A 21,876-nucleotide genomic window follows, 5' to 3' on the forward strand; every position below is an offset into this window, starting at 1 on the left:
GCCTTAAAAGGATTCTGAATAAAGGAGAAAATCAAAAACATGAACTATTGTAGTCTTTTTTTCTTTATTTACAATAAAAATAGTTTAGTTTTCAATAAATAATATAAAAATTACTTTTATGACCTGAAAATTTAAAAAAAAAGTCTCTGAGATCAGACACGTAAAGTGCTAAGTTTTTCCGTCACGAGTTGCAGCAGACACTTGGCATGCAGGTAAATGTCGATTCTCTCCTCAAAAACAGGCAAGGTGCATTCTTTAAGAACTGTCTGGTTATTAAATGAAATCTCTATATCCTGGAGGTACTGACTGCTCATCCTCAGCAGTGTTGTTAGTTCAGGCATGAGCTTGGAGAACGCCTCCATGTTGCAACGGATGGAGGAGATCTGAACGATGAAAGGCTTGTGCTCTGGTTCCAGCATCTCAGTCACATTGAGGGACCCGCAGGAGATGTTAGGAAGCAGACTTGGAGCATTCTGTCAAAAACAAAAAGGTCAGTGAAAAAAAAAATTGAACAGCTGTTGTGATGACTCAATTGTGAGTGAAAATGTAATCAAATGTCCCCTGTGATAGTTATTTTTGTACAACAAATTGCAAAATTACAACAGCACATGAGATGTCATCATGATGCAGTTTTGCTAAATGTAATCATAAATAAGATGCAAACATCTTCTAAAACTTCTATTAATCTTTGAAGTCCAGTTTTGAATTTTATTTTCCTTTTTAGGAAAACAAAAGTATGACAGTTTTACTTGTATGACCTTAAACTTTTAATCATTTTCTAAAAGATATACAAAATTCTAATTATTCACAAAAACAATAACAAATAAAATTTAGGTTTAGGGAGAAAAAAATCCTCTTACTAGATGGTCCAGTGCAGTCTGCATTTCTTTCAGTGCCAACTCGATGACTTTCTCCAAGGCCTCATTCTTTGCTTCCCTCTTCACAGGCATGGCGGCCATGTGTGCCAGACACAGGCACAAGAAAATTAGAGCTGCAGCAATGACGGGACAGAGAACAAAACACAGATTTATTAGATCAAAATTGCTCCGGAAAACAAACCTCAAGGTGAAACCGCTACATGAGTTTCACAGCTGTTGCACAACTTTGTAAGCATAAAAGGCTAAATGAAGTTTGTGGGACTGAGTGAGACGGTGAACAGCACTTGAAGATGCTTACCAGCCGGGAAATCCATGAGGGAAGGAGGCTTCAGGCAGCAGAAAGCTCTGGTGTGACTTTTTGCCTTACATCTTTTGAGAGCCCTTTATATTTTCACTCCTTAGATAAAGATCATAAGCTAAATAGTTTCCAATGAGTAAGGAAAAGTCCACTGAAATGAATCATTTTTAGTCTCTGGGGTTTTCCGCTTTGGATTATACCCCCCCAAAAACAAAATTTAAAAAACGGTATAATTATTATTATTCATCAACAGGAAGAAGACAGAATCATTTGCACATCCAAACTGATCCAAAGAATTTGATTTGTATGTGCATTTTGCAGGGTCCTAAAGGGATTCCACGTTTCGACTCTCGACATCAAATTTCTGAATCCAGCTAAACAGCTTTGTTTGGAGCATCAAAAAAACTTTGGAAAACTGGACAAAAAGCTTGTAGCCTTGCTACTCAAAAGTATTAAAAGGTAAAAGTAACAAAAATCTTAGTATCTATGCAAAAATCACACACATACAGTGGTCGACAAAATTTTTGGTACCCCTCAGTTAAAGAAAGAAAGTCCAAAATGCTCACTGAAATGACTTGAAATGTTCAAAGGGAACAATAAATTAAAATTTATTGTAAATTAAATAAAAAAAAAAAAAACTAATGAAATAGGGCTGGACAAAAATGATGGTACCCATAACTTAATATATTGTTGCACAACCTTTTGAGGCAATCACTGCAATTAAACGGTTTCTGTATTGGTCAATGAGCCTTCTGCACCTGTCGACAGGTATTTTGGCCCACTCCTCATGAGCAAACTGCTCCAATTGTCTCAGGTTTGACGGGTGTCTTCTCCAAATGGCATGTTTTAGCTCCTTCCATAGACGTTCAATGGGATTCAGATCTGGGCTCATATCAGGCCACTTCAGAATAGTCCAATGCTTTTCTCTTAGCCATTCTTGGGGGTGTTTGGCTGTGTGTTTTGGATCGTTGTCCTCTTGGAAAACCCATTACCTGCGACTGAGACCAAGCTTTCTGACACTAGGCAGCTCATTTCTATCCAGAATGCCTTGATAATCTTGAGATTTCATTTCACCTTGCACAACTTCAAGACACCCTGTGCCAGATGCAGCAAAGCAGCCCCAAAACAGAACTGAGCCTCCTCCATGTTTCACAGTAGGGACAGTGTTCTTTTGGTTGTATGCTTCATTTTTGAGTCTACAAACATCGAGCTGATGTGCCTTACCAAAAAGCTCCAGTTTTGTCTCATCTGTCCAAAGGACATTTTCCCAGAAGCTTTGTGGCTTGTCAACATGCATTTTTGCTAATTCCAGTCTGGCTTTTTTTTTTATTACCTTTCAACAGTGGTATCCTCTTTGGTCGTCTCCATAAAGTCCACTCTGGCTCAAACAATGACGAATGGTGCGATCTGACACTGATGTACCTTGATCTAAGAGTTCACCTTTAATGTCTTTGGAGGTTGTTCTGGGCTCTTTGGATACACTTCCAACTATCCGTCTCCTCAATTTGTCATCAATTTTCTTCTTCCGGCCACGCAGGGAGGTGGGCTACTGTCCCGTGGGTCTTAAACTTCTGAATAATATGTGCCACTGTCGTCACAGGAACTTCAAGCTGCTTAGAGATGGTTTTATAGCCTTTACCTTTATGATGTTTGTCTATAATTTTGTTTCTAATGTCCTGGGACAATTCTCTCCTTCGCTTTCTGTTGTTCATGTTCAGTGTGGTACACACCTTTTCACCAAGCAGCAACATGACTATTTGTCTCCCTTTAAAAAGGCAGACAGACTGATTATGGGTTTGAGCTGTGATGTCAATTAAAGGACATACCTGAGTTCATCATGACCCCTTGGGCAATTAGTTCTCAGTGTTTTATGGAGGTACCATCATTTTTGTCCAGCCCTATTTCATTAGTTTTTTTTTTTTTTTAATTCTGTTAATCAAAAACTCAAAAGTAATGGCTGATTTTGATTATTTAATTTTCAATAAATTTTAATTTATTGTTACTTTTGAACGTTTCAAGTTATTTCAGTGAGCATTGTGGACTTTCTTTCCTTTACTGAGTAATACCAACAATTTTGTCCACCACTGTAGATATTGATGGCTATCGGTCAGATTTGAGTGAGTAGCCAAAGTATTAAGGCGTTACATGTCACTAACTTAAAAAGTTAAGGGGTTTTTGATAGTCAGTTGCTCCACAATTAAGTTGGTTTTGTTTTATGTCAAGACTGTTGACACATAAAGCACTTCCATTTTGCAAATACAGTCATAATCTGTTTTTTTTTCTAGCTTCATTTAAATACTGATCATTCAGTGGGAACTGTTAGGCTGTGGACACAGGAAGCTGAAGAAGCTGCAGAGGCTACTTCACGCCACAGACCGGGTGAGACGTACACACAAAAAAGAACAAACTGGTGCTTTCCCAACTGTCGGTGATGTGGAGACGGGAGCTTTTAGAAAGGACACGAGCAAGTGCTGAATATGAAACGAAGTAACGTAAGAGGGAGATAAAACTCCGACTAAACATGAATGATTTGCAGTAAAAAATAAATAAAAAAGTCAAGCTTTATCATTCACGCAGATCGCAGTGATGTCATATCTGCCCACAGCCACAATGACCTCCTCTTATGAGAGTATACCTCCTCCTTTCTGGCTTCCTGAGGTATTTTTGAATTTGAACTCAGAGATGACACGCAGCCTTCAAAAGGGATTTTACTTGAGGTGATGACTTTATTAATGACGCACCAAAGACTGCACACATCTGTCTGACGCATTTCTAAATCAGTGTCATAAATAATCATGTTTATCAATAAATACTGACTTGGCAAAAAAAGATGAATAAATAAATATGATCTGATATACATACTTAGCACAACAATAAATACATAAATACATAAATAAATAAGTAAATAAATAAACCCCCAAGTGTTTTTGGGAAAGATTAGGAACTGCAGAGTTCGGTATGCAGGAAGCTTTTTGTCCATTTTCTTGTGAAGGAAATGATCCTATAGCCGTAGTGTTTCATAGAGTAGCAGTCCAGAGCTGGGACCTCCCGCTCGCAAGGTTGCTGGTTATCAATTTTGAGGTGCTCTCTGGCAACATCTTCCAATTGTTTCCCAAATTCTTGGATGTTTCTGAGGATTTTGGAGTAGTTAGCATGGAGGTTCTTGAATATGGGTGGGAGATGGTTTTTGAGGTAGTCGTTGATGGCACACACTGAGCTTTGGATCTCATCCGTAGTGTTTCCCAGAGGAAAAGTCAGTCCTTCAAGTGGCTCCGGGTGGTTTTTTTTGTGTGGGTGTCCCTCACACGCTTTCTCACACATGTCATGGATCTATGGTGGATGTTAGAGAAGTTATCACAAAACACTTAAGTTTAATATACCTCTGAACCTCTTAAATGGCAGTTGATACTACATCAGAGTTTCAAATTGAAATCCAATACTGCTCTGTTTCATTTTTTTGTTTTGCTACCGTACTTACATAGCTCTTTTCTGCCTTTTCTAGATTTTTCAGCGACAATGTCAGAGCACACCAACAGCTGGGTTTGGGTTGAGAACAGGATTTGGATGAGATAATGATGGGCATCATTGTGAGGAAGAAAATGACAAAGTCTGCAGACAGATCACAAAAAAAACATTCTGATACCTTAATGCAGGATGTTTAAACTACAAAACTCTTCAGCTTTTCAAGTTCAGGTCAGAGTTACTTGTACAAAATATAAATCAATGAAAGCTTACCTTGAAGGAGACGCATGGTGCGACCTGTTTCTGTTACAGCTGGGTTTACTGTTCATGACCTGGCACATATTGCTTATATACAGTGCGGGAAATCTTTTTCTTGTTTGTTACCAATCGGTAGTGACGTCTTTGGTGGCATTATCAACTACAAATCTCTTTGTAAAGTTTCCTTTTTTTTGCTTTTGTAGGGCATGGTATACCACTGTGGCTACTGTGTGCAGTCAATGCAAAGTCCCACATTTCATTTTCTGAGACATTGAGTGCTAATACTGAAAGTAAGTGAGGCGTCCAAATTTTCCTTGAAGTTACCACAAAATTGCACAAAACTGCATGAATGTTTGACTTATTCTCCATCTTTGTTGATGTTTTAGTTTGAATCTTTTACAGAAGATGCCTCAAAAAGACACTTACAACTTTAGTATGAAATCTAAAGAAAAGAAAAAAAATTTGTGAACAAATCATTTTTGGTCCTCATACTTTAACTGCTAAAAAAAATCAGCTATCAAGGCAAAAAAAATTTAAAATGCTAACTCTAAGTCATCCAGAAATGCTAAGTATTGTTTTCAAGCTAGTGTCCGCTGAAGGGGGGGGCTGGGGGTGCCCCAGGTGTCACCCATAGAAAAAACTTTGCCCTAACTGTGGTCGGTCAAGTCCATCAACCAATATCCCCTAACGAAGAACAAAGCTTCTACTTTAGGGTGAAATCATTGTGCTAAACTTCATCTATTTTATTCAAATGGATACACACTGTGGATTTTTCCAGCCATTCAATTTCCGTTTCCTATTCTTTACAAGTCATCATTTTTTGTTTCTCCACCTTCCACCTTCATGCCTCCTCCACGCCATTCTCCACCACATTTTGCCCCCGCATATTATCCCTAGTTCCAAGACCCCAAAAAGAGTCTAGATGAGGGGTCTGCAAAAGAAAAATGAAAATGCTTTGAAAAAGAAAGAAAAGGTTAGTTAGTTTTTTGACAGAAGATGTATCTTATTTTGAAAGAGACTTGTACGTGTTGTTGTCTAAAGTAAAATAAAGGAAAATTGTTATAAATATTATAAAACAATTACACTGTTATAATTCAACTATTGTAACTATTTAAAAGCAACAGCAAAGGCTTAATGGTCACAAACATAAAAAGGTGCATTTTTATAAACTTCTCGGCTCTCGTTGGGTTTTGTCCATTAAGAAACTGAACCAAATGGGTCTTTTAGTGACAAAGATTGCAGACTCCTGGTCCAGACTCTAGGCTCTTCTTACTTAAAGTTCTGCATCTGATCCTGAGCCGCCCAGACCAGATTCCACAGTCTAACCACCAAAAGTCTTTTAATGTTGCTTGTGTTTATTATTTGAAATCCTGTCATTTAATTAACATCAGTTACATTCTTCTACAAGTTATCTGTATTGAAATGTATTTGTTGCCTTTTCCTCTAAAAGTGGGAAAACTATGTCAAGCACTAATAAATATTAGTAGCCATTAATGTTTTTCAAAATAAAATCTCAAATTGCCACGGTCTATTAGCTACAGTGTGCTATCCTAGGCACTTTAACATTGGGAGTTGGGTCATCTAGACCCACTAGACAGTGCGCTGAACCTTTTTTCTTCAATGGTTTGTGATCCTCACTGGTGTCCATGGATTACATGAAATCTTTCCACCTTTATCCACCTTTGTCATGGTAGGGAGAACACGTCAATGTAAGGGTGGGGTCATCTAAGATAGCACAAGGGATGTACATGTATGCCTAAAATACTCACCACAGAATAGTTAGAGGAAACTTGCATTTGCATGGCAGAATTAGAGACATGAACAAGGATTGCTGCCAGTATTGTAACAAATAATCAAATATTTTCAAGATTTCTTTTGACTAAGGTGCTGGAACATGAGTGTTTTAAATTCCAGAGAAAAATATTTGTTCTAGTTTGAGTATGTTCATTTAAGCATCACTCCACAGCAACCTTACAGTTTTCCATTTGTTCTTAAAAAGAGTTTATTGTGCAAACGTGGCGACAGCAAGAAGTTGCGGACAAGCCTGGTCACATTTACCATGGGGAGACTAGCTGCAGTAAAAAATGAAAAGCTGTGCTGTTTAAATTCAATCATTTTTCTCTCTTTAATTCCCATTTTGATGAGTTTATGAATAAGCCACTGGTTGACATTCAATGACGGAATTATTTTTTTTTCCCAAAGTAAAAAGCTTCCACTGGAGCTCTAATCTATTGAGAAAACCTTTATTTATAAACTTTTACATTTCTTCAGGAACTTAAAGGAGAGCCATGAATTGCATATTTTTTTAAAACCAACATCTTAAATCTGTAATTACTAGTATTGCACTACACGGCTACCTAATATGTACTCTGTTTATCAAACTACAATTTGCATTGCAAAATGAGATGTCACATTTGGAATATTACTATCAATTTTAATTTGACAATAGGTCCACATTAACAGCTCATTCAATGTTAAACTTTCCACAAGACAGAGGGTATTTAAGGTGAAATGTAACTCACCTGATGGTTATATGCACTTCATGTAGCCCTGCAAACCTGTCCACGTGCTTTGGCAATGGGTATTTGAAGACCCTTCCAGGGATCCTATTGTCTCTGAGCTGAAAGGTTTGATACTGCTGTGTATTTGCTGTGATACTGGACAGGACAAATAAGGGAAAAAAGTGGAGGGAGATTGTGGCTGGTTTCCTGGACAGAGGCCCAGCTGTTGCTAGGCAACACACAAACAATTGTAAGCAAACACCAGACCACAGACAACCTGGCTTTACTGAAAGTGACTTACATACTAGAGGTCTTTTCACGTATAACGTTTTAGAGTACGTCAGTGCCATCATGGCATCGAAAACACTTTCATCTGAGATAGAAAAGATGATCCGCCATCTCTGTTTGAACGACTTTCCCTGTGGAAATGGCAGCTGGGTGAGTTTTAGATGGACTGTTTTTATGTTATTGATTTAAAAACTTTTAGCACTTAAATCTTGCAGTAAGTTGTGTTATGTATATAAAACTGACAAAATTAGTGATTCTGCTATTAGAGAAAATCCAAAGACGGTGGAGATGGACCAGAGAGGGAGTCAGCAGATGAGCTTCTGGATCTCTTGAAATGCCCTCGTTCCCCATGGGGGCAGGTTGATGACTCCTGGAGCCCTCAAGTTTCCACACTGAGAGAGCTGGCTGTGCTAACTCCTGAACGTCTACGAAAAAACTTTATTTACAATCACTTTACAACACTTCGCATTGTTGACAAGGGTGTGAGTATGCAGATTTCCTGATCTACTGTAGTTGTGCAAGTTCTCCCACTTAAAAAGATGAGAGAGGGCGGTAATTTTCATCATAGGAATACCTCAACTATGAGAGACAAAATGAGAAAAAAAACAACAACCAGAAGATCACAATGTCTGATTTTTAAAGAATTTATTTATAAATTATGGTGGATAAGTATTTGGTGACCTACAAACAAGCCAGATTTCTGGCTCTCACAGACCTGTAAGTTCTTCTGTCAGAGGATCCTCTGTCCTCCACTCGTTACCTGTAGTAATGGCACCTGTTTGAACTCGTTATCTCTATAAAAGACACCTGTCCACAATGCTAAACAATCACACTCAAAACTCCACCATGGCCAAGACGACAGAGCTGTCTAAGGACACCAGAAACCAAATAGTGACCTGCACCAGCCTGGGAAGACTGAATCTGCAATAGGTGGTGAGAAGAAAACAACTGTGGGAGCCATTATTAAGAAATGGGAGACATACAAGACCACTGATAATCTCCCTCCATCTGGGGCTCCCTGCAAGATGTCATCCCGTGGGGTAAAAATGATCACTAGAACGGTGAGTAAAAATCCCAGAACCACACAGGGGGACCTCGTGAATGACCTGCAGAGAGCTGGGAACAAAGTAACAAAGGCTACCAGCAGTAACACACTATGCTGCAAGGGACTCAAATCCTGCAGTGTCAGACGTGTCCCCCTGCTAAAGCCAGTACATGTGCAGGCCAGTCTAGAGTTTGATAGAGCGCATTTGGATGATCCAGAGGAGGATTGGGAGAATGTCCTATTGTCAGATGAAACCAAAAAATAACTTTTTGGTAAGAACTCTACTTGTGTTTGGAAGAGAGATAATGTTGAGTTGCATCCAAAGAACACCATAACTACTGTAAAGCATGGGGGTTAAAAAACATCATGATTTGAGGCTTTTTATCAGCAAAAGGACAAGGACAACTGATCCGTGTGAAGAAAAGAATGAATGGGGCCAAATATGGTCAGATTTTGAGTGGAAACCTCCTTCCATCAGCAAGGGCATTGAAGATGAAACGTGGCTGCGTGTTTCAGAATGACAACAATCTCAAAAACTGGCCTAGTAAGAAGTATTTCAAGGTCCTTGAGTGGCCTTCACAGTCTTGAGATCTAAGTGAACTGCCGCTCAGTTACAATGTTCCGTTTTTTGTACCATTCTCTGTAAACCCTAGAGATGGCTGTGCGTGACAATCCCAGTAGATCAGCAGTTTCTGAAATACTCAGTCCGTCTGCCATCACAAACCATGCCACATTCAAAGTCACTTCAGAGTCCTTTCTTCCTCATTCTGATGCTCGGTTTGAACTGCAGCAGATCGTCTTGACCATGTCTACATGCCCAAGTCCACTGAGATGCTGCCTTCTGATTGGCTGATTAGTTTGCGTCATCAAGCAGTTGGACAGGTTTACCTATTGAAGTGGCCAGTGAGTGTATATACGCAAAAAAAACAGCAGACTTCAGAATTTGACCTTATCTACATTAAAAGATTGTGCGTACCAATTTTGTTTTTTTTTCTTCACATCAAAGGTTGAACCAAAGTGGGACGTGAACAACGACATGCCTGTAGAATTCAAAGACAGACCTCATTACTGAACCACAAACAGTGCCAGTAAACCGTCAGGGTTTCATTTTCAGCCTGAGCAGCTCTTGAATATCTGTCATTCCAGTTCCCTTCCAATCTTTAATTAAACCCATACCTCATTGATTCTGATTTGTTCTTAATTTTGTTGCAGTTTTAAATGAGAGTTAAACTAAATAAAAACAGGTTTTATCAACCATACCTGTTAGGTTAATAGTAAATCCATAAACAACTTTGTTTTGGGGCTGAAAACATCTTCTTTGTAAAGGTTTTTACCGTGGAGAACACCATCATTTGATTAAATGAATCCTCAACATTTTTAGCATAAAGCATCCTTGCGCCATGAAAACAGAGCAGGTATATGTGAATTGTTTGTTTGACAGTATGTCTGCTGCACCCAGGTGTCAGTCATTGATGATGGTCTTCTAAAGTTCTCAAAGCTGGAGGAGCTAGTTCTGAGTGCCAATCTGCTGACAGAAATCGCTGTGGAGAGTCTTCCCATTACACTGAAGGCAAGTCTTTTCCTGAACCCGATTGATTTGCCGCTGTCACAGCTTATCAGATCGTGAAGCTTCAACAGTTTCCTCCTGACTCACAGATAGTCAGAAAGACCAGAGAATTATTGCATATCTTACTTTGAAATCACATCTCATGTGAAACACTTGCTGTGACTTTGCTGCTCAGGGCAAGTGTTAAAGCACAAAACTCCTGGTTTGACGTTGTGAAAGTGAGCATGATGCTATAATGATGACTGACTGTAACAAACGCTCTTTTTGAAGGTTTTGGAGCTTCGTGCAAACCGTTTGTCTTCTCTAAGCGGTCTCAGCAGCTGCCGGCTTCCTCAGCTTCAGTATCTCAGCCTTGGCTCAAACCCCATCGGTTTGCATGAAGACGTGTCTTGTATTACTGGAAGAAAATGGTTAATTCACACACACACATTTGCCTGCACACACAAACACACACACACATACACACACAGAGGAAGCTGTCTGGTTTCTGAACTATGTCAGGGGAAATTTCAAGCGAAACTCTTGGTTTGGGAGCTAGGTGTGTAGTGTGTTACATCACATCATGATGAGGTTAAATACTGTAGGTTAATCTCAGTGTTACATTCCTGTTTTCACAACTGTGTTCATTTGTCTGAGGGTGATGACACATCAATGACTTAAGACTTTTGGTTCCTCCATCCCACTCCAGTATTGGGGGGTAGATCAATACAAAATTTAGGGTTTAATAATTAACCAAAACTGTAAGAATGTTTCTGTAGCTCTTCATCTTCACTATACATTTAATTTAATGGACACAATTTGTAAATCTATGTTTTTCCCCCGACTTCAGGCCACAGCTAGTGTGTTTGGACCTCAGTGACTGTGACTTTGAGGACCAGCAGGCCCTGGTAAAGGCCCTCAGTACCCTCTCATGCCTTAAGACACTAATACTAGAGGGAAATCCTTTCACCCTTGCACCAGCGTATCCAGGCCTTACTGTGGACACCCTCACACAGCTTGCTTACTTAGATGGCTCAGACATCTCCCCTGAGGAAAGACAGCAATTCAGAGGCTTTGCCACAATGAATGGTGAGGAATGACTGCTGTGTGATGGAGAACATCTTCTATTACCATAATGTGTGACAAAAGCTCTTTTTATAATCTAAGGATAATTGTTATATGTGCAGATCTAAAGGCAGACACAGCATTAGCTACCGTGAGTGTTGGGAGGATGAGAGGAATGCCAGATCCAACGGTGAGAGTGGAAGGATCAGCTCCTGAATTATTTGTCACCACAAAATATTACATCTTTTATGAATTTCCGAGTCATCACGCTCCTAATAATCTGGTAATTCACTCTTTTTACACTTTTCCTTCTCATAAATATCAGAAAATCTCTGTGTGATCCAAGTTTAATTTTCAACATAATATAATTTCATTTCATTTCATTCATTTCATTTATTTATTTGTTCCTTTCATGAAAACCAATGTTCACATGTTTCTCTTACATATTAAACATTTTCATGATTGTAAGGGAGCAGAATTGAAGAACACAATTCTTATAATTATCTGCTCCCTTTTAAACATTACATTTACATTTCTCACACCATCACCTGTGCTCAAATTTCACAATATACAATTCCACTAAACAGTAAATACATTCCATTCATTTAATACATACATTCCAAAAATTCCATTCAACAATCAAGTTTGTACAAACTAATTTGTTTAACTTTATACATCCGTTTAATAATATTTTGACAACTTTTTAAATTATTCTCCTGGGAATTCCACATTTTTACCCCTGCTATAGACAAACACTTTTGCTTTAATGTTGTTCGAGCAATCTGTTGTTTGAAATCAAATTTTCTCCTATGATTTTCATCTCCTGTGGTAAAAATAAAAAGCTTTTGTAGGTCTTCTGGTCAATCTCTTTTTCTGGCTTTAAACATAACTAATAAGGTCTGCAATTCAATTCAATTTTTAAGTTTTAATAAGCCTGACTTAATAAAAAGTTTATTTGTGTGATCTCTAAAATTAGCTTTGTGAATTATTCGAATAGCTTTCTTCTGTAGTAGAATTAAGGGCCTTATATTAGTTTCATGTGTATTTCCCCACACTTCAATACAATATGTAAAATAAGGTAAAACCAAAGAGCAATATAACATGTGCATAATATGACATGGTAAAACATATTTAGATTTGTTCAGAACAAAAAGGCTCTTGGCTACTTTATTTTTTACCTTCAATATATGAGATTTCCATGTTAATTTGTCGTCCAACATAACCCCTAAAAATTTAAATTCAGACACCAGTTCTATGTTTATGTTGTCAATGGACAAAGTCACTTCTGTTCTGTTTTTATTACCAAATACCATAAACTTTGTTTTAGTTAGATTCAAAGATAGTTTATTGTAATCAAACCACATTTTGAGTTTTATCATTTCCATTTCAATACTTTTAGCTAAGGTTTTCAGATTATCCCCAGAACAAAAAAAGTTAGTATCATCAGCAAATAAAACAAACTGTAACAACTTAGAAATATCACAAATAGAGGCCCTCAGCTCTCATCTGTCTGCCCAGCTGTTGGACAGGACAAGTTAAAAAAAAAAAAAATATCACAAATATCATTTCTATATAAAATAAAAAGTTTAGGTCCTACAATTGAGCCTTGTGGGAGTCCACAAATAATATTCATAAGATCAGACTTCTTACCTCCAAACTGCACATATTGTTGTCTGTTTTATAAATAACTAGTGATCCAGTTCAGGGCGATTCCTCTAACCCCATATGCATATAATTTAGAAATCAAGATAGAATGATCTATGGTGTCAAAAGCTTTCTTTAAATCCATGAAAACTCCCATTGTGTATGTGGGTGCTGGGCCCGCCAAGCCTCCAACTGTGGCCGAGCCTGGTCGGGCCAAGTTTACAACACCCCTGGTGGGCTCCCTTTCTCCCCGGGGCGCTCCCCTCCTGGGCGGGGGCGGCTGGCCCCTGCTTTGCTCCTCCCTGGACCAACCGTGGGCCGGGTGGGTGGCTGCCTGGAGTGTGGGGCGGGTCTCCCTTGGGGGGTCCTGGCTCGTACCTGGGGTTGGGGCGGGGGGATGCCTGGGGGGTGGTGGGCAGCTCGTCTGGGGTTGTGGGCGCCCTTCTCAGATGGGGCCCTGCGTTGGGCTCTCCCGGCGCGGCGGGGGGCTGCCCTCCTGGTTGGGCTGGGGCGGCGCTCCCTTTCCCTTCGTGCCTCCCTGCTCTCTGGCTCTGGGGGCTTCGCGGCGGTCCTGCTGGCCCTGACCTGGGAGGCGGGCTGGGTCGCCCGGCGGGCGGTTGTTCCCTGCCTGCGGCCGTGTGGCGTTGGGGGTTCCAGCTGCCGCTGCTGATGCGGCGGGGGTCTTGGTGTGGGGACGGCTGGGCACTCTCCTTCCTTCTTTTCACATTCCACCGTCCATTTTAGAAAAAACAAACACTCACCTGAGCACAGGTGTTAGCTCACCTTTGCACTAACAGTTTGCATGATTGAATGACTGAAATATTTCACACTAGTTGGTTTAAAGGCATAAGTATGTGTGTGTGAACACTATCTGTTTTGTGTACATGTTGACATGTGGACGTTTTTTTTGTTTGTTTGTTTGTTTGTTTTTTTCTTTCAGCCAGCAAGTGTGTTGATAACATTTGAGTGTGTTTGGACAGGCCCTGCCCTTTTTGTACTACATTTGAACCTTACCGTAATGATAAACAACCAGTAAACTTGTTGCTTTGTGCTGCTTCATGGTCTTATCCCCCCCCCCCCCCTCCTATTATCACCCTCTTACCCCCCCCCCTCTCTCTCTAACATCCCTCTCTCTTCTTCCCTTCTTTCCTTTTCCGTCCGGTCCAACACTAAAGATTTTCAAACCTGATTGGAATTAATAAAGTTTGGCCTCAATTACAAAAGGGGTTTATTCAGACATACCTTTGGTTTGTCTGAAGATTAATAACCCCTCTTCTTAAAGTAAAATATGTCCAACACAAGAGGCCGTCAGCTCTCATCTGCCTGCCCAGCTGTTGGACAGGACAAGTAAAAAAAAAAAGAAAAAAAAAGATATGATGTAGTGGTTTTACAACACAATCTATGGTCATTTTTATTAATTTCATGTCAATCCCGTCACTGTCCTTTGAGGTCTTGTTTTTTAGTTTGTAGACTGTAGTCAAAATGTCATTGTCAGTCACATCAGATAAATACATAGATTGGGAAATCCTATTTTTAATAATATCTTTTGATTGTAAATTGCATGTAATATTTTCTGCTGAATTGGGTCCTATATTTACAAAGAATGAATTGAATTAATTTGCCATGTCCTCTTGCTTTTTAATGACCACATTGTCTTTAAGGAAGAAGTGAGGTAGTTCTATTGATCCTGACTTATTTCCTATGACCTTATTCAGAATATTCCACGTAGCCTTTAAGTTATGTTTATTTCACACAGAATCCTATGATATTTCTTTTCTGTTTTTGTAAACCTTATAACGTTTTTCAGCTGCTACTGTTCTTAAGTTTAAAAAGTCCTTATAGAGTTTGTTTTTCTTTTTACAAGCATTCTGTAGGCCCTTTGTTATCCAGGGTTTTCTTTTATTTTTAGATTTAGGTCTACTTAGAACTTCTGGACAACGTCTATTGTAAAGATCTAAATAACATTTCAGAAAAGCCTCATATGCACCATTTACATCATCTGTATAAATTTCATTCCAGTCTTGATTTATGAGATCATTTCTGAAAGCGTTCACAGTTTCATCATTCCTTATTCTTTTGTATATTTGGTGGATTTCTGCTGACTTTTTTTGCAACCTGAAGTCAAATATAGCAAATACAGGCAAGTGATCGCTTATGTCATTAATTACTAACCCACAATTTCTTTGAGTTTCCAAAATATTGGTAAAAATGTTGTCTATTAAAGTTGCACTAGTTGTTGTTATTCTGCTAGGCTTTGTAATCAAAGGATACAGTCGTTTACTATATAATGAATCGAAAGAATCAGATGTATGTAAATGTGAATCTAGCTTTATGAGATCTATATTGAAGTCTCCACAAATTATTAATTGTTTATGATGGTTTAGATTACTTAACATATCTTCTAAATTTTCCTTAAAAGTTTCAATTTTTGATCCTGGTTTCCTATATACACATCCAACAGTCATATTTTTGTTTTTTTGTAACTCTATTTCCACAGCAACACTTTCCATTAAATCATCAATAGTAGATGTCATGCATTTTACCGGTTTCCATTTTAAACCGTTGTCAATATAAAGGGCAACTCTCCCTCCAATCCCATTTGTTCTGCTATTGAAATTCAAATCATAACCTTCAACTTTCAAATTATTTTCCTTCCCTTTAATTATCCATGTCTCTGACAGAGCAATTACTTTAAATTTTCCTTTAAATGTGTCCAAAAAAGATTTAATTTTATCAAAATTTCTTGGTAGACTTCTACAATTGAAATGAATAACAGAAAATGTTCCCTCAGTTTTAACTTCACTGAGTTGTTCCTCACAGTAATATCTGCAGGTATCCTTGAACTTATTAAACACATGAGTCTCTGGATCCACATCATTATCAAAATCATAAAGTCCATGCTCTGTATAATCAAACTTAGAAGTGTTTTCACTCACCAATGAGTCAGTCATTTGTGCTGAAAATGAAGTCCTGCTCTCTACAGAATAGTCCACAGTCTGATTCTGTCAGTAGAGTCTAAACAAAATAGAACTTCAGAGTTTTTCATTTGTACTGATCCAGGTCTTTCGGTTGTCTCACTGCTACCACTTTAGCTTGCTCTGGTGATCCATTTAGTTTTATGAACACTTTTCCATTCCTGGTCCAGGTGGCTTGTATTTTATGTTGCTTTTTCAGGATACGACATGTCCAAGCAATTTCTGAGTTTTTCTTGGTCAGGTGCTCATTTAAATAAACTCCAGTGCCTTTCAGTTTCTTTGTCTCCTTTAGGATTTCCACCTTGTGCTTTCTGCTCACAAATCTTATAATGATCGTAGGCTTCTTTTTATTATGAATAAGTCACCAACTTAAAAAATACTAAAAACATTTTACTTTTGTCCTCTTGATATTCTGAACATTTTTACATGTGGAGAGCATATGGCTCAACACATTATGTTTTTAAATACGAATACAAATACATTATTTTAACAGTATTTCTGTTAAAAAGGACTACAAAGGAATAATTTCAAAAACTGCAATATTAAAATGTTATTTTGGTTGCAAATTCTTACAAATTATTTTAAAAAATCTACGTTTAATTTTTACTGTTGGAAAAAAAATGTAAGTTGGACCCTGACAACACCCTTTTTTTTCCATGTAGCCTTGTGCTGTTTGATATTTAAAACTTATTTTAATTGAAGTCTTTGCATTCAGAATCTGTTGCATCTCAAAGATTCTTTAAATATCTGACGAAAAAGAGGAATTCCGAACATACAAAGATGCAACAAAACCTTAAATATTCAATGTGATTGCTTTATGTAATAGCGATGTGTAAAAAAAATGTTGGCAGTCTTCAGTTAAAAACTAAAGGAGACAGAGCCTTTGCAGCAGTGGCTCCATCCCTCTGGAACTCTCTTCCTCTCAGCCTCAGATCTGTGGACTCCGTGTTTTCTTTTAAAAAGCAGCTAAAAACATATCTTTTTAAAATAGCTTTTTCTTAATTTCTTTTTAACATGTGTTTTTACTGTGTTTTACTGTTGTTTTATCGTGTTGTACTGTGAAGCACTTTGTGATTTTCATCTGGAAAGGTGCTATACAAATAAAGTTTATTATTATTATTAGAAGAAGTATTCAGAAGAAAATCAAACAAATGAAAAAATAACAACACTGATAAAACAGTGATGCATGGAGTTAGGTATTTTTAAAGAAAAAAATATTGAATGAGTAATTAAGACTGTTTTACTATTGTGTGCAAAATCGGTTATGTTTGTAAAAAAATACATTTAGCAACAACACTCATGCAGAAACTAATAGTTGTCCTGGCTGAGACTTTTAATAAGTTCAGGAAAAATTGTTGTTGTAAACTCTTTTTGCTCCATTGGCCACTTGAGAAAGAAGAAGAAATTTTAAAAAGTAACAGCTTCATAGTTTCAACATAAGAGATTAAATGATGATGGTGGTTGAGCTCCCAGGAAACATAAATTGTAGCAAAAAGGTAATTTAGTAAATGAATACATCACGATAAAACCTAACCTAAGCTAAGGTGTGGCAAAATGAAAAACAAAATGACAAGACAGAACACCCAGGGGTTACAAACAAGAATATCTGCCAGTGAGCAACAGCAAACCCTGGTCTTTGATTTACTGAAATTATAAAGCAGCTGAGTTGATCGGGCAATAAACCAGAAAACATAACCTTAATTGAACAAACAAAACATGGCTTAATCAAAGTTTTTAAAATGCAAAACGTTAGAAATGCATGTTGCATCACAGAGAGCATAATTACAGAAAATCGTAGGCCTGAAAGCTGGTTGCTGATCTGTCCAAACTGAATATCCTCAGGTCCCAAACTGTGACTAAATAAATTGTCTGTCTTTTAATGTTTGAAAATTATCTTGGTTTCCAAAAACTGTTCACGTCTTTGTCATTTTTGGCCTAGTGTCCAATGAGGCCACTGAAAATATTATCCTTTTACCCAAACATTAATTTTTAAATACATTTTAATATAAAATTATTACGTTTTGATTGGATTTCAGAAAACTGATGATGAAGAGCTAATGTGAACTATATTTGGGAAGAGTAATATTGAAAACATGAAGGATAGCATGGCTTGAGAACCAGTGTATTCTCTAGATTACCTTTATTGTAAAAAATGTGGAGTTTCCTTAAAAAAAATAACAAAAACACATGTGGGGAAAGGGGAAGGGGGGTTCTGCATTTAAAATGTTTCTATTTTTGCTGGCAGAACTTGGCGTGTAAGTCTGTATCTGACACAGTCTCCACAACGACAGAGGACGGCTCAACTAACACAAGCCTGCAATCAAACAGGAACCATGAAAGAAAGATACACAGATCAGACTGCGGAGTGGTCAAAACCACAGAAACCTGCAGTATCACAGCACCAAGTAGGACTTTCTCACAAGATAACTGAATCACTGTCGTGAAATAGTTATGGGCTGGCTTTAAGTTTAATGATGCAATACTAGAACTGAATAACACATCCTGTAAACCTTGGAAGAGCCGTTTCTTATCAGTCTCCACAGAATTACTCAATAAATTCCATCAGAAGACCTCAAATCGGTTGTGAGGTTGACATGGATCATTTATCAAGCATCTTTGACTAATTTGCTTCCACTCTACCTATGATGTTTCCTCTTATTATGACTTCATGTCTCTTTTTCCTGCAGTGTCCAGTCACAGCACGTCAAAATTAACATGGTCGGAGGTCATGGATTTCAGTGACTCACAAACGTATGCCGTCATTTCTCTGAGAGACTTCAAGACATTTCTGAAGCGTGGACTTTACTTAAGGCTAGAAGAGGAAAAGGTATTGACATAAGAAGCTGACTTAAATTTTTTAAATTTGTTATCTCATGTGTGGCATTTAATACTTTAAAGATAGTATCACGGCCTGCAGCCTCTGAAGATGCCCTGTCAGACAAATCAGGCCAAACGGTGAAAGACATGAAAGGCAGGAAAGGGAAGGAGGTGAGTTTGTCATAACGTCTTAGGAAATTGTGACATGTTTTGTTCATTACTCACTTTTATGAGCAGAAACCACCTCTGCCATCACTATTAATGAGCAGAATTTTGCTACAGAAAAGAAGTCGGTTAGCCTGAGAAACTCTGCTGTTTTATCTCATTGAGCAAGTTATTTATTAAATTATTTTGAGTAATGTCTGTTTGTGCTATAACATTAGCTATCCCAAAAGTGTGAGCCTTGGAGCGGCTGGATGGCTCAAATTGGCTGCATGGTAGGACTGGTGCATGAAAAACCAGGGTTTGTTTCCCAAGGGGGCGCAATGAGCTTCATCAAGTGTGGATCCTTAAGTAAGACTCCTCACCCTACTGCCTAACTCTGGAACCACAAGGGGACCCAGGTCTGGGTCTCCGTGTGCCTGTCCCCAGCCCGGATAAGAATACAGGGTCGTGTCAGGAAGGGCATCCAGCGTAAAAATCTCTGCCAAAATAAATGTGGTGATTAGTGAAAAGGTGATTCGCTGTGGTCACCCCTCAGGGGATATGCAGAAAGGTAAACAACCAAAGCATAAACCTTGAAAGTGAAGGGGTCAGCAGCACACATATAAACACACACAAGCTAAACACACAGTTGGATCATATATCAAAGGGAGGGCAGAGACATGGAAAACGCTCTGTGCATAAAGAGTAACATTTTTGGGTGAAGGCAGTGTGAGGGTTGGGGTTCAGTCTCCCAAACACTTTGTCAGTTTGTGGGCAAACCAAGAAGATACCAAGATCAGCCGCTGTGGTACCGTAATTATGTAGACCCTTTCCACACACATAAAAAAAAAGATATCACGGAAAAATGTGTTCATTTTCTATTATTGCATTCAAAAGATGAAACTTTCACAGAACATAGATTCAGAGCCCACGGTTGAATTGATCGTAAGTATTCATTTGCTTAGTTTTTACATATATTGGGTTTTAACCTCATGCAGCCTATGAAAACATGATTTCAAAAAACTAAAATGATGTGGAGAAATCTGCCTAAGTTCTGCAGGGCATGAATGTTTTAAGCTTCACCAACTAATAATCTACTAAGCTCAAAGCACCTCCACAGGTCCCCCACATGACATTAACTTGGTTCAATATGGGAAAGACTTCAGACTTGACAACTTGCCAGATGACCTTCACTGATATCTGTGGGTCCAAGCCTAAGGGCAGGGAGGCCATGTTTAGCTTACCACAGTCTCTTCAGTTTAGTCTAGCAATCAGCTATTTTATTTCACAACTGATTTTTATGTTTTGTGCAATTGTGAAGCCTATTGAGACAACGGTGTTTTAATATTGGGCTACGTAAATAGAATTTAATTGATACCTACATGGTATGGGTAAGCCACAAAAGCTCATCGCTAAGGAGGGTGGTATATCTTCCTACATTCTATTCCTCAGGATGACAATGCCCACCCACACATAGGGGCCTAGAAGAGCTTGGGGGTAAAGAGGTTTGAATTACCCTTCGCACTCATGACAACCTCATGAGACATTAGCCGTGCTGGGGTGGTTTACTTGCAATAAATATCGACTGACAAATGGCTTACCATCATAGTGCTTTGTTTGAACAAGTTCATGTTTTGCAAAAAATTTCAGAATTGTTAAGTCTATTTGAAAATAAAATATATTTTATAATATAATTATAAAGTATTTTTGGGCTTGTTTTTTTCTTATTGATTTCACTAAACCGCACTGTTTGGCACTGCCAGTGGAGACTTGGTATATTTTTTCATTAAGATAGTCAACATATACTACTTCACTGTCATGCCACTGTTTTTCAAACTGGGCATGATTTCAAAATGAAGTAAATGTTTTAAACTCTGTCATGAGGTCTGATGAATTAAAAAAATAAAAGGAAGAAGTTTTCACTGACACCAAAGCTTACCATCTTCAGCCTCAAGATAAGCTGATTTCCACCAAAGTAAAGTCAACGGATAAGAAGGGGACATCTGTCCAAAGACTTGTTGATGACGCTCCTATTAGACGAATCCTTGGCTCAGCTCACGTTCCTCTGCAAAGCCTGATCAGAGGAGATCCTGAACTCAGCGTCATTTGTGAGTTTGATCTTCAGCACAAAGACTTTGAGGTGGATGTGGCACAAACACCTCACAAGGCAAGTCCCAGTCCCTCTAAAAAATATCTAGATACAGTCAGTAGTTATCAACAGAACCTGACAAGAGGAGACATTTATTTTGTTTTTCCTTTGAAGGATCTGGAAAAGAACAAAAATGAAGATGAGGTGCTAAAGCAAAGAGGAAGTTGCGGAAAAGGACAGAAGAATGTATCACATTCAAAATGTAAGTACTGGTAATGGCTGGAAGACGGGAAAAGTTGTGGAAAATACAGCGGAATTTTTAAAAATAATTAGATGTGGATACAAAGGGATTGGGTTAAAATAGCATTGTTGTCATAAAAATGTTTTTTTTAAGAGTTTGTATACCTTTCTTCAGTCTGCTAACTTTCATGGTTCATGTTTGATGTTTTGTTTTTTTATGCCAGGCAAAGAAAGCAAGAAACAATATGTGAATACTCAGTCAGACAATCCACAACCTGTCCAGCAGGACAAAGTGACCGTGGAGCTGAGAGTGCAGCTGGAGAAATGGGGCTCACTTTCAGAAGCTCAACCACACCAACATTCCTGAAGCAAACCAAGGTTTAAATTGCAAAACAACTTATATTACCCCCAGTATTTCACCTGAACTTTGTTTCAGCTGCATTTTAAACTGAATTGCAAATTAAATGTGTTCCAATTTACTAAATTGTAACTGGACCAGCTGAACCAGCTGTGGATTATGCAGCTGGTATGTATATCTGCCCGTGTTTAAAAAAAAAGTAAAAAATCGACAGTAACCCTGAAATTTGCTGTACAGAGCAAGAAAAAACAAAGACTGGTGAGTCTTT

General features: G+C 38.3%; 1 protein-coding gene across 2 annotated transcripts; it reads left to right on the top strand.

Annotated features, from left to right (window-relative positions):
* Nucleotides 1-7,652: 7,652 nt before the first annotated feature.
* Nucleotides 7,653-21,656, top strand: lrrc43 (leucine rich repeat containing 43). Of its 2 annotated transcripts, none has more exons than XM_020705892.2 (12): nt 7,653-7,835; nt 7,952-8,167; nt 10,190-10,300; nt 10,568-10,707; nt 11,127-11,365; nt 11,464-11,531; nt 18,206-18,365; nt 18,648-18,787; nt 18,859-18,948; nt 20,870-21,088; nt 21,185-21,272; nt 21,475-21,656. In XM_020705892.2, the coding sequence occupies exons 1-12, from the start codon at nt 7,749-7,751 to the stop codon at nt 21,615-21,617; spliced, it is 1,701 nt and encodes a 566-aa protein (XP_020561551.1). In that variant the 5' UTR covers nt 7,653-7,748; the 3' UTR covers nt 21,618-21,656. The 2 variants fall into 2 exon arrangements, with proteins under 2 accessions (XP_020561551.1, XP_011477412.2); XM_011479110.3 differs by having other exon boundaries at nt 7,654-7,835; nt 11,464-11,624.
* The last annotated feature ends 220 nt before the right edge of the window (nt 21,657-21,876 follow it).

The sequence above is a fragment of the Oryzias latipes genome, chromosome 9, assembly GCF_002234675.1.
Source record: "Oryzias latipes chromosome 9, ASM223467v1".
In the NCBI taxonomy this organism is placed as follows: Eukaryota; Metazoa; Chordata; class Actinopteri; order Beloniformes; family Adrianichthyidae; genus Oryzias; species Oryzias latipes.